A 12,258-nucleotide genomic window follows, 5' to 3' on the forward strand; every position below is an offset into this window, starting at 1 on the left:
TTAGAAAAAACTGCTCTAGTAGCAAGAACTTTCCTATTGTGTTATAGAAAACTTAAAACTGTTCTATGGTGTAATATTCTCTTTTTAGAAAGACACCAAATTTAATATGTAATAGAGTTCTGTTTATTCCCACCGAGATTATTAAATGAGTATATATATATATATTTTTTTAATGGGAGGGGGGGGAGGGGGTTTGGAAAGGTAAAGATTGCAATCCCCTCAAATACAAATCCTCGAGGCTTAATTTTCATTAAGTCTTTTAGCACGTGCAAGTGGAGAGGTCGAACAGTGTCCAAAATTTTAGAGGGTCCATTATTTTTTTTTAGTAATAGTTATAAATTTAGAATCATATATTTACACAAAATTCAGAATAACTATATTTTAAGTTTAGTCTTCGTATTTATAACCAATAAATATAAAATTAAATTTCAATAAATTAGGAAGTAATTAGTATTTATATCAATTATATATTTTGGAAAGTAAGAAATAGTTGTTGATGTGTGTTTGAATATTTAATGGTAGTATAGAAAGTTAGTATTTTAATTTGATTATGTTTAGGAAACAATTTTCAATTAGTGATAATAAATAGGGAGAACAAGATATATTTTCTTCACTGTTTTTTAAATAAAAAATAGCAAGCACAAAAAAGGAAAAAAAATAGCCTACAACTTCTGTCGACAAGCAAAAAAAGAGTACATAACCTAATCAAAGAGTATATAGCTTTTTGTCTAACTATTATCCAGATTTTGTTATTCTATTTTATTTATAGATTATAATTTCTGATTGTGAATAATAAACGTAAAAAAAACTGAAAAAGCTAGAAGAATGATCAAATTTGATGATTTTGCATTGAAAACTAGAAAATTGTGTTATTTAGATATAAAATAATTAAATTGTTGTATTTATTTATATTAAAATGATATTTAGTAAAAAAAACTAAATTATTTCAAGTTATTAAAAAGGGTCTTTTTTTTGAACAGGGTCTGTATAAAGTTTGAGACAGCCCCTGTCAATTACTATGAATAAAAAAGATCTGAGCTCACACACCAAATCTTTGCAAGTTCAATATTTTTATCGTTTATGACTAACAAAGGACAACGTCGATTAGGTTTTAAAGTGAGGTCGAAAAGAAAAGTAAACCTCTTCTTTAATTAAATGATATTTCCAAAATGTATATTCATAATTTGTATAAATAATTAAATTATTTGTGAACAAAATTTTAGGTTAATCTTAACAACTTAGTCGAAAAATATATATCCTATGTAAATATTGATCTCACATAATCTTCGGAGAAGGTCTTACCATTTTAAATGTAGAGAAGTATTTTAAACATAGCAATAAAATACCACCAGATTTGGTAATTTATAATTCCAGATCTTTTTTCCGACAATTCTAACTGCCTTATGAAGATTCACGCGTGACTGCATCACCTTGAGTAGCCCTATGAAATCAATTCCTGATGGTACTCTTTGCACCATGCTGAAGATCTTTTCTAATCATTTTCTCTAATTTTCTGCATAATTCGCCTTCTCCGGGAATTGAAACCCAGACCTCTTCCTGTAGAAATTGCGTTGTTTGAAGTTTGAACCCCATACCTGAATGTAGAATAAGCCTTTAAACATTTACCACTAGGACACGGTGCTTTCACCTATAATTCGAGATCTTATCATCATTTATATATATAAAATGAAACGAAATTCTTCGGTCAATCCTCCTAAAATCAAGAGAATATCATTTTGCGCGATTTGTTTTCTTCTTTTTATACTTATCACTTGGTGCCATACGACGAAGGCCTCCCATAAACCCTAATATTTCTCTGATTCCTTCTCCGAAAATGGAAGTTAATATTCGCACAACAGTAGCAGACTATAGGCTTACCGTTCCAGTACGTGGTGAGTTGACATTTCACATTAACCCTGTTGGCGGACTCCTACCACAGATTGACCGTAGACTATACGTTAATGAAGCCCGTGTTTATTCTCAGGCTGGTGGTGGATTCACAATTAAGCTTAACCCTGTTGGCCTACCCGTGCCACCTCAAGCTGGTGGTGTTAAGGAGGAATATGAATCTGAAAACCCTAAACTTCCATATCCATCTCCAGGAAAGGCTAACCCTAAGGTTTTCCTTGATATGACTGTGTGCGGCAAACCTGTTGGTCGGATCGTGATGGAGCTCTTTGCCGACACGACCCCACGGTCGGCAGAGAATTTCTGCGCCCTCTGTACAGGCGAGAAAGGCATGGGGAAGAAGGGTAAGCCACTCCATTACAAAGGATCAATCATCCACCATATTTTCCCCGATTATATGATTGGCGGAGGAGATTTCAATGACGAAAGGAAAGGATGCGGAGGCGAATCAATCTACGGCGGTAGTTTTTTCGAGGATGAGAACTTCTTCAAAAACACACCGTTCCAGGTATCCTCTCCATGAACAACCGTGGTCCTGACACCAACCAATCTCAGTTTATGATTTGTTTGACGGAGAACTGGCAACTCGACGATGTACACGTCGTGTTCGGCCAAGTTGTTGAAGGATTGGATGTGGTCAGGATCATTTCAAACGAACCTCTTAGGGACAAGCTTTCCAGGCCCGTGGTGATTGACTGCGGTCAGATTTCATAGATCTGAGATATTTTCAAGTACAATGGTTGCTTGTTTTGATGTTTGGTGCGTTTTTAATTTTGTTACTCTGTTTTTTTTTCTTGAATTTTGATTGGCTACCATTGAATAATGATATCATGTTTGCTATTGCAGAAACATATTAAAAACTCTGTGCAACCGTATTTTATCATGTTTTTCCTTTAAGAAATTCTTATTAGAATTTGACCTTAGTCATTGATTTCTAAGAGATTCTTGTTCTCATGTTCCGTTTGCCTAAAATAAAGTAACTAGAGCCGAATAGGTATTTATGCAGATGATAGATATTATAGTTCGTAATAGGTCTAGGAAAAAACAGAATTGAAGACCCAAACCGAAATAAAACTGAAATATTTTAAACCGGATCTAAACTAAAACCCTCAAATATCTGAATGTTTATTATATTTCTATATCCAAAATAATCAAAGCGAAACAAACAGAGAATCAAATGAATATCCAAATACATAAAAAATTTATGTTAATTTTATATACACATATCTAAATATATCTATACACTTCAAAAGTCTATTAAAAGTATCCAAACGTTTTTGAATTTTTTTTATTAAAAAGCATTTGAACCACCCCAAATTTTCTGAGGATGAGAACTTCATCAAAAAGTAGCACACCAGTCCGGGTATCATCTCCATGAACAACCGTGGTCCTGACACCAACGAATCTCAGTTTATGATCTGTTTGACGGAGAACCGGGAACTTGACGATGTACACGTCGTGTTTGGCCAAGTTGTTGAAGGATTGGATGTGGTCAGGATCATTTCAAAGGAACATGTTAGGGACAAGCTTTCCAGGCCCGTGATGATTGCTGACTGCAGTCTGATTTCATAGGTCTGAGATATTTTCAAGTACAATGGTTGTTTGTGTCCTTTTGATGTTTGGTCGGGTGTTTTTTTCTTTTTGTTCCTCTGTTTTTTTTTTTCTTTTCTTGAATTTAGATTGGCTACCATTGCAAAATTGATAAAAATTGATAGCCATTATTACTACTTTAGAAACAAATAAAAAAACCTGTTTAATCTTAACTATCAGGTGTTTTTTTTGGTCAACATGACACTAAGTATTCAGTATTATCAATTGTTTTCTAAACGATACTTATTAGACTTTGTTGTTAGTGACTGATTTACAGTTTAAGTTTAGGCCGAAATGATAACTAGGCGTGTTTAGCCATGGTTTAAGTTGGTAGTTGACACTAGTCTAGGGTGTGTTGTTTGTCTAAAATAAAGTATTGGCTATGACCAAAGCCACTAACAAAGCTAAAAGCAGGAAAAAAAAATCTCTTGGTGTATTTGGAGTGGAAATACTCATCAGTTAACTATGTAATAATTAGCTAAGTTGATGTGATAATTTGTCACAAATACAGACTTTCTTCTCTCTACAAACTCATTCATCCAAGTAATCCAACCTGCTCAATCTATACAGTAACAATATCAATCAGTTATAAATAGAAAGAAATAATATAGTATATACTATTCTTTAAAAATCAGAACTGAGAAAGAAAAAAAAGAAGAACCAAACAACAATGATAGATATGATGAATTTGATGGAAATAAAGTGTGATTTTCTTAATTTGGTATTTACATTCACCAGACTTGATCTTTACTTTTATTTCCTTTAAAGTCAAACGGAAGATCTTTGCATTCACTTACTATGTATGTGTTTTCAGGAAGCATTATATATAATACTCGATAACTGGTTAAATATTTGAAGAATATATGTTTTGAATTATTGGTTAATGTTTATAAGTGAATGCAATAGAGTCGTGAGGTTTTGAATTCATAATTAAATTTTAGATCAGTAAAAATGTACTATATATTCACTATTGCATTCTTTTCTTTTTTGCATTATGAGAAAGTCAATGAATTTGTTTTCTTCTCTACCATCATGTTGAGTTCTTTGTAATGTTTCTGTAAATTATATTAATGGAATATATATATATGTGAATGTGTTTATTATTGGGATATAATAGAACAATGAAGTTCTAAATTTATAATCAAATTCAAAGATATCAATCAAAACGTACTATTTAGTCTGAGATAAACAATATCTGTTTTTGTTGACCATTCTAGTATGTGGCTGCATCTGCAATAGGTACCAAAATTCTTGCAAACGAAAATTGTGTTTCATCAAAAATCTGTAAATCAAACTGATGCTTCATCAAAACTTGCTACTTGTTTTAGATTCAAATGTGTGCTCATGTTCATCGGCTTTGTACTTCTAAATAAAGTAAAAAAAACAATTTGTAATTTAGAAGCTAACTCTCAAAACATATTATAACGGTAAGCAAAGAACAATTTTATGACTATGTATATTTACTAGCTGATAGAGTTTTCTTGTATCATTGTATCGAGGCGAAGCCCAAATCTGGATCATCCACAGGCCCAACTATTTTGGACTCATAAGATCCCAATACATATTATAATTTCTACAAAAATACATAAAACCCCCTATATATTAAAAGAAAAGTCACTTTAGTAAGTTCTCGTGACGTGTCGCTTATAGGTAAATTATAAATATAATGAACGAATTTTTATATAAGATAATTATAATAGTTTTATACTCTACTTGATGAATTGTATTCAAATATAATTATATAATAACTATTTTAAATATTAAAAAATCTAAACATGTTTATTAATATGATTTTAAAATTATTTATCGTTTACAGAATAAATTTATCAGAATTTTAAATTATTTATATAGTGTTATAAATTATTTATAAAAATATAAATCCTAATATATATTGATTGATAAGTCACATACGTGATTTTTTATTACGTGTTGATCATAAATAAACTCTTCAAATTGTTATAATTTGATTGACCGATGATTTTTAATTTTATTTATTATAATTATATCTAAAAGGAAATGATAATTTAATACTACTTTCCAAATAATCTACATAATTAGGTAATAACCCGCGCCTTGCGCGAAATGTGATTATTAGTTTCGTTATTTTTAATAAAAAGACATTAAATCTGTTTAATCTGGATATTAGTTCGGTTTTAAGTTTTTTTTTTGGTTTTTAATCTATTGATAAAAACCAGAAATTAATATTATTTGTTTATTTTCATGTTATGAATTTTAAATATTCGTCATATCGAATCAATAGTTTCAAAACAGATAATAGTTTAAGAAAAATAAAAGAAAGTTATTAAGACAAATCATTTCACTACAATTTGGTCTATTGTGAAAGAAGCATTAAGAAAAATATTTCAACTTTCAAAAAATTAGATTCTTCAGTTGTGGTAAATGCTTAGTTACAGAGTGTTCACATCAAGGTGCATATGTATGTGTATGTAAAAAATATATAAAAATAATTGCGAAATATATAAAGATATTGTTAATTAATATTAAATGACATTTTTTTCAAAATAATACATGAAAAAAAAATTAAAATTAATTTAAAATAAAAAGACCTTGACATTAGTCATTTTTTCATATAAAGAAAATAAAATTGTATTTGTAAATAGGGGTGGACACATATCGAATATCTGGGTATTTAGAAGCATTTGTATCGATTTGATGTTTAGCCACCTAGATATTCGGTGACTCGGATATCCGAAATATTTTAAAATTTTGAAGAATATCCGATTTGATCCGTAAATAAAATTAAAAAAATTTAAATAATTGAAAAATTTAACGATAACATTTTATTACAAAAATAAAACAATATTTAACTTTTTAAATTCTAGTACCTAATATAATAAATTTAATTCATAAAAATATTGTAAAACTGATATCAAGTATAATATATATATATAACATATATATATATAATTATTTACATATATGTATATATATATGCATATAATAGTTCGAATTAGATATTTGTTCCTAAAAATATTGGTATTTGTGATTTGCTTCTTTTTTGGATATTGTATTTTAGTATTTGATTGTTTCGTAGAGTTACGGATATCCAGATTTTTTTGTTCAAATCAGAAAAGATAACGAATCGAATTAAAATTTATGAATATTTTGCTCAACTTTATCTGTAAACAATAAAAATAATATATATAGTTTGGTTTTTGATTCGTTATCTATTTTTATTTGAACCAAAAACTCGAGAGTTTTATTGGAATCATATATGTGAGTTTTATATTAATAAAAAATAAAAAGTATATAGTGTGAACATATTTATGAGTATAGTATGAACGCGTTAGCATATTTATTATCAAATCATTGTGAGGCTGACACGTGTCTATTATAATGTGAATGCATTTATTACAATGCTTCTCTTTTAATATATAAAGGATATTAGAAATAATTATTTATGTTAACTAATTGTTGAAACTATGAAAGAGTAATACTGCGATCAATTTTTTATATATTTATTAATTACATAAAATAATAAACAAAAGTGTTTATTTGAATTGATATAATGATTTTATATTTGTATAGAAAGAATCATATTTGTATATAAAGTATTATAATAACTATTAATGTCTAATAATTCAATGCATGCTTTATAAATCATTTATAAAATTATAAATACATTTATAAAAATCAGACGTTTAAAATTATTATAAGAGGTTCTAAGTTATTTATAGAAGCTTATACATTAATTTTTAAAATGCATTTTTAAAATTTATCCTCCTATCATAATATTTTGTATTTTTTCATTTTTAATGGTAAAATTCCTAGACTATGTTTACTTAGTGTAGAAACCCCTAAACTAAAGATTTACTGGTAGTAATAGTAATTATGACATGTTCGAGTTTAATTCATTAAATAAAATTAGTTTAGAGAGTTTTTCGTAAAATACTTAGTTTGAAGGTTTTTACCCAAAACAAACTTAGTTGAGGGATATTAACGTTAAAATTCATTATTCTTTCCTTATTATCTATTATTTAAATCTTTATAGTGGGATTTGTTTTATCAAAAACCAATTGCAATCAACTGACGAGATGTCTTCTTTCCTAATATCATGCATTTAATATTTAAATATATATATATAGCAAGATTTGAACTACCAAAAATATGCATATATTATAATCATAATATTTTAAAAAATTTATTAGAAGATATTCTATCTCATAGCTGAATTAAAATTTATTAGAGGATATTATCTCATAGCTTCTTTTGAAAACTAGGTCATTTAGAAACTTAAACTAATTTGCTATATAAATATCACGACATTTCCATTAGTTTCACGCATCTATCTTTTAAGTTTCATATGTTTTTGATCGTTCTAATTTAAATTCTACTTTTGTGATCTTGCGGAGGTGTATGATAATCAATAAGTAACTTATAGACGGGAACACCATTACTGGTAATTTTATGGAGGATTCTTCTTCTCCGTTTATTTTTGTTATGTTCCTTTACATGTTGTATCTCTATCTATATTTTTGCATCAGTAGTGATTCAATTAACAAAAATAGACGACTATGTTTATCCATGAACTGATCATCCCTTTTGAAAAAGGTAATTTTTTTTTATAAAGTTATATTACTTATCAAGAATATAATATAAGATGTGTATGCTAATCAAGTACAATTTATTTATTGTGCGTGATCCTCTTCGATACATCTGAGAGGCAAAGGTAATCTCAAAGCTTTTTAAAAACTTTAAAACTTATTGGTGTTGTCCTATCAATTATATAATTTGTTATCTTTTTGGGATTTTTTACATTTTTAAATATTTTTGTTAGAATTACCTATTTTCTGACTCAAGGCTTAGATAAGGAAACCGTAAATCATCTCTGCTGTTACAATGAAACCAATGATAATAAATCTCAGGTAATTCAAATCTCTTTTTAATATTTCATGGCTGATTTTTTTTATTGGAGTTATGTGTGAAATATTTGTTTTTCTCAATTATATTTTTCTGATGTTTTAAGATTAATGTTTAATGTGATAGTTTTCTAAACATTCTAATGTATTCTTTGTTCATATGAACATATTATAAATTTTAACATGTAACATTAAATCTTTTATATTAACTATATACATGTAACATAAGTATTATATAGTTGTAAATATGTAATTATCAATTTAATATTAATATTAATATCCGTACATGCGTACGGGCGGTCCACCTAGTATTAAATAAATATTGAGACAATAAGAGGTGAATGCAAGTGACAGAATAGACCCATAGTGAAGCAGCGACAGGTCCTGAGGTCACACTCACCGCAAAATGCTTACAGAGTTTCACGTGCAATGCTTCTGCCCATTTACTACCTTCATTATTTATTATCCCACGCCACTTTCTATTAATGTTTTTATCTTTATTTTTCCTTTTTCTTCTTCATGTAATTAGTACTTTTCTCGCATTAAATATATCTCTAGGTCTAGAGTAAATGTTCAAAAACTAACTTGATTTTTTTTTTGAAACACCCTAGTGAATTCATTCATTGTTATGTGTACTTATAGTATATAATATGTATGAAAATACATTTGCCATGACTCTTAAAGGTATGGAACCGTATCCGTGTGGTGTGGTATGTCGGTAACTCGATATAGATACCATATTCTGGATATTCCCAGTTTTGACTCTTGTCACCTCTGGTAAAATGCTATTTATTTATAACTAGTCTTTCTTTTTTTTCTTTGAACGCCATTTTTAAGTGGTCTTTCAAAAATAAAATTTCATCCAAGCAAATGATAAAAATGGAAAAGAAAATAAGAATCGTTTTCACTTTTTTCCAAAGAATCGTTTTAGTTTACTTGTTTTAATAAATAATGATCTTACCTGCCTGATGCTATCTATTTGTATTTTGTAATCGATTTAATTATAAAAGTTTAACGTTCGTACATTAGATATGATGTCTAAATTATATTTTTTGTATGTTACGGATATAACTTACAAAAGTTTTAAGTAGAGCCGGTCGTGATAATAATTCATCATACACCACATAACGCAGCACACTGCACACTCAGAGCTGAGCACACTAATACGTTTTCTAAAACGCATAATCATAGAATTATAGAAATATGGTAAGTAACCTCTAAACAAAGAAAATTTACAGACTCAATTTTTTAAACAAGCCTTCAAGGGTTTGCCGCAAAGACAGTCGTTAAACATAAACGACGCCGCTTCAAGGTGGTCAAACGGCGACCCCACCGGGATCTTCCCACAGAGATGGTTATGGCTAAGATCCAAATGACCAATAAACGACGCACCAGATATCGAACTCGGGATTGGTCCCTTGAGATTGTTATACGACAAATCAAGAACAGTGAAGTAAGACCTTGGTCCGAACCCTTCTGGTATCTTCCCTTGCAACAAGTTCCTGCTCAAATTCAAGTTCATCACCGATGACGTCATCAGAGTTTGAGGTATCTCGCCGGAGATTTTGTTCCCGTCGAGGTTAAGCGTCGCGAGAACCGACATACGGCCTAGAGACGGTGGGATTGTACCGTATAATTGGTTACCGGAGAGATCAACGTCAGCTAACCGGTAAATCTTGGTTAAAGACTCGGGGATCCGACCGGTTATTCGGTTACCGCTTAGTAACGCGCGGCTAAGCATTGTTAACCGGCCGAAATCAGTTGGAATTAAACCGGTTATTAAGTTGTTACGGAGGTCCAAGTGCATTAAGCTGGAGAGGTTGGTTAGCGATTTCGGAATCGAACCGGATATCCGGTTATCCGCGACGTTTAAAACAGCTAACCGGTTTAATCTCCCGATGTCGTTCGGAATCTCGCCGGAGATTTGGTTTCCGATGAGGTCTATAGTACGGAGGAAAGAGAGGCGCGTGATGCATTTGGGGATGTCGCCGGAGATGCCTTTCCAGTCGGCGATTGTTAAGGCGGAGAGGCGAGCGAGGTCGCATATCGCCGGAGAGATGCGGCCGGTCATGTAACCGGTTCGGTGAGCTCGCTCGAAGATTGGGTCTTCTGACTCGCCGCGGAGGTTGATGTCGGCGACTCGGTGAGTGACGGCGTCGCAGCTAACGCCGTACCAGTTGTGGCAGCAGTCTTGGCCGGTCCATGAGTTGAAAATGCCGAGGTATGGCTCGTGGAGTGCTGAACGGAAAGCTAGGAGTGCACGGAGGTCTGACGGCGGACAACACGTGGCGGTTGAGATTAGAAGGAGAAGGAGTGATACGACGACATTGAGTTTCATCGTTTTGTGATGATGGTGAGTGTAGAAGATAAACGTCTTATGGCATATAAATAGCGAATAATAATAAAAAGGGATTTAAAAATAATATTGATAAACTGAGAAAAATGACAATGCATGGCTTTTTCTGTAGATGTCTTTTTCCGCACAAGTTATTCAAATAGTAATTCGATTTTGTGAGTATATGATTAGACATTTACAATGGTAGTGGTGTGTTCGTGTAATCTTCATTAATCATGAAAATTCTACACTAATAAAGTAGTCAACAACAAATACAAATGTCTAATTCATGGAATGAATACTACAAAACGATTTTAAAATTAAATCATATTTGATATTCTCTTCATTTTCAATTTTCATTACTGAAAGATAGTTTTTTATATTTTCCCACATGCTAATAATATACTAAATTTAATTAATAAAAATAATAAATAATCTTTGGAAATATTTACTTTCCTAACTGGAAAGTGTATAACTTTTTAACACATGGGTTTGTTTACTGAAACATGGGATTAAATGGTTTAAAACACTAGTTATACTTATAGCCCATGGGTTATAGCAATTATATGGACGCAAATATGTAGAAAACACACGCATACATGAATTACAATATGAAGCACTTTCATGAGATATTAATAGAAAAGCATGCAGACAAATTAAGAAAAGAGACAGAAACTGAAAGTGGGGGAGAGTTCCCATGCAAATAATTGAAGCTACGATTAGATTTTCCGATGCGACTTGCCGGTTCGGATAAGCTTCACCTACAAGACGCCACGTAGTGATATCCTTTGCATTTTAATCGTTTTATACGCTTGTCTTCGAGTCGCAAATAATTGTAGTCACGTTGACAATATTTGATATTGTGAATAAATGAATTATTGAGGTTTTGCCTTTGGCTAAGATTGGGATTACAGGATAGAAACGAATGGTTATGTATTACGATGGTGATTGGTTGGGTGGTAGATGTTCTAGACAGCCAAAATTTAGTCTAAAACCATATATATCAATTAATTAATTTTTTTTTTAGAAAAAAGTTCACAAAAAAAGTTTCTACAAAATTAAAATATGACTGTAGAAAACTTTATTTTAAAAACAAAAAAATAGTGCTTTACAAAACTACAGTAAAATAATCTACATCAAATAAATCTACAGCTCAAATTCTACAGTAAAAAATATAAAGCTACGGCTCATTCCAATCATTTTACTATTACATAATTTTCATTGTGACTAACGAATGGCTATATATTACATAATTTACATTATTAATCGCAAGTTAGTCTGCATCTAATTCAGCACCGACGGTTTTGTATTAAACGACGGGTGCATGAAACAAAATTACAACGAGACATCTTTTGTTCTTGGTATTGATAAATGATAAAATATGAGGTCATGTTTATCATGGATTCTTAGAGTAGAGTTTTTCATGTGATATAATAACCATCTCTTAACTTTAACTAAAAAAACTATAAACTGTTTTTTAAAATTTTTATTTAAAAGTCAATTCTTAATTTTTCTTAATTAAAAGTTAAAAAACAGTTTTATATT

The 12,258-nt window shown here is 30.4% G+C and overlaps 2 protein-coding genes across 2 annotated transcripts; one reads left to right on the forward strand and one right to left on the reverse strand.

The window, feature by feature from the left end:
• The first annotated feature begins 1,328 nt into the window (after positions 1 to 1,328).
• LOC106435567 (peptidyl-prolyl cis-trans isomerase CYP19-1-like) lies at positions 1,329 to 3,602 on the forward strand. Its single transcript, XM_048737622.1, has 2 exons — positions 1,329 to 2,416; positions 3,259 to 3,602. The coding sequence occupies exons 1-2, from the start codon at positions 1,835 to 1,837 to the stop codon at positions 3,478 to 3,480; spliced, it is 804 nt and encodes a 267-aa protein (XP_048593579.1). The 5' UTR covers positions 1,329 to 1,834; the 3' UTR covers positions 3,481 to 3,602.
• Positions 3,603 to 9,410: 5,808 nt separating this feature from the next.
• Positions 9,411 to 10,880, reverse strand: LOC106435572 (DNA damage-repair/toleration protein DRT100-like). Its single transcript, XM_013876480.3, has one exon. It carries the CDS (start codon positions 10,714 to 10,716, stop codon positions 9,619 to 9,621), a length of 1,098 nt encoding a protein of 365 aa, XP_013731934.2. The 5' UTR covers positions 10,717 to 10,880; the 3' UTR covers positions 9,411 to 9,618.
• Between the last annotated feature and the right edge of the window lie 1,378 nt (positions 10,881 to 12,258).

Source organism: Brassica napus, chromosome A1, assembly GCF_020379485.1.
Source record: "Brassica napus cultivar Da-Ae chromosome A1, Da-Ae, whole genome shotgun sequence".
Taxonomy (NCBI): domain Eukaryota; kingdom Viridiplantae; phylum Streptophyta; class Magnoliopsida; order Brassicales; family Brassicaceae; genus Brassica; species Brassica napus.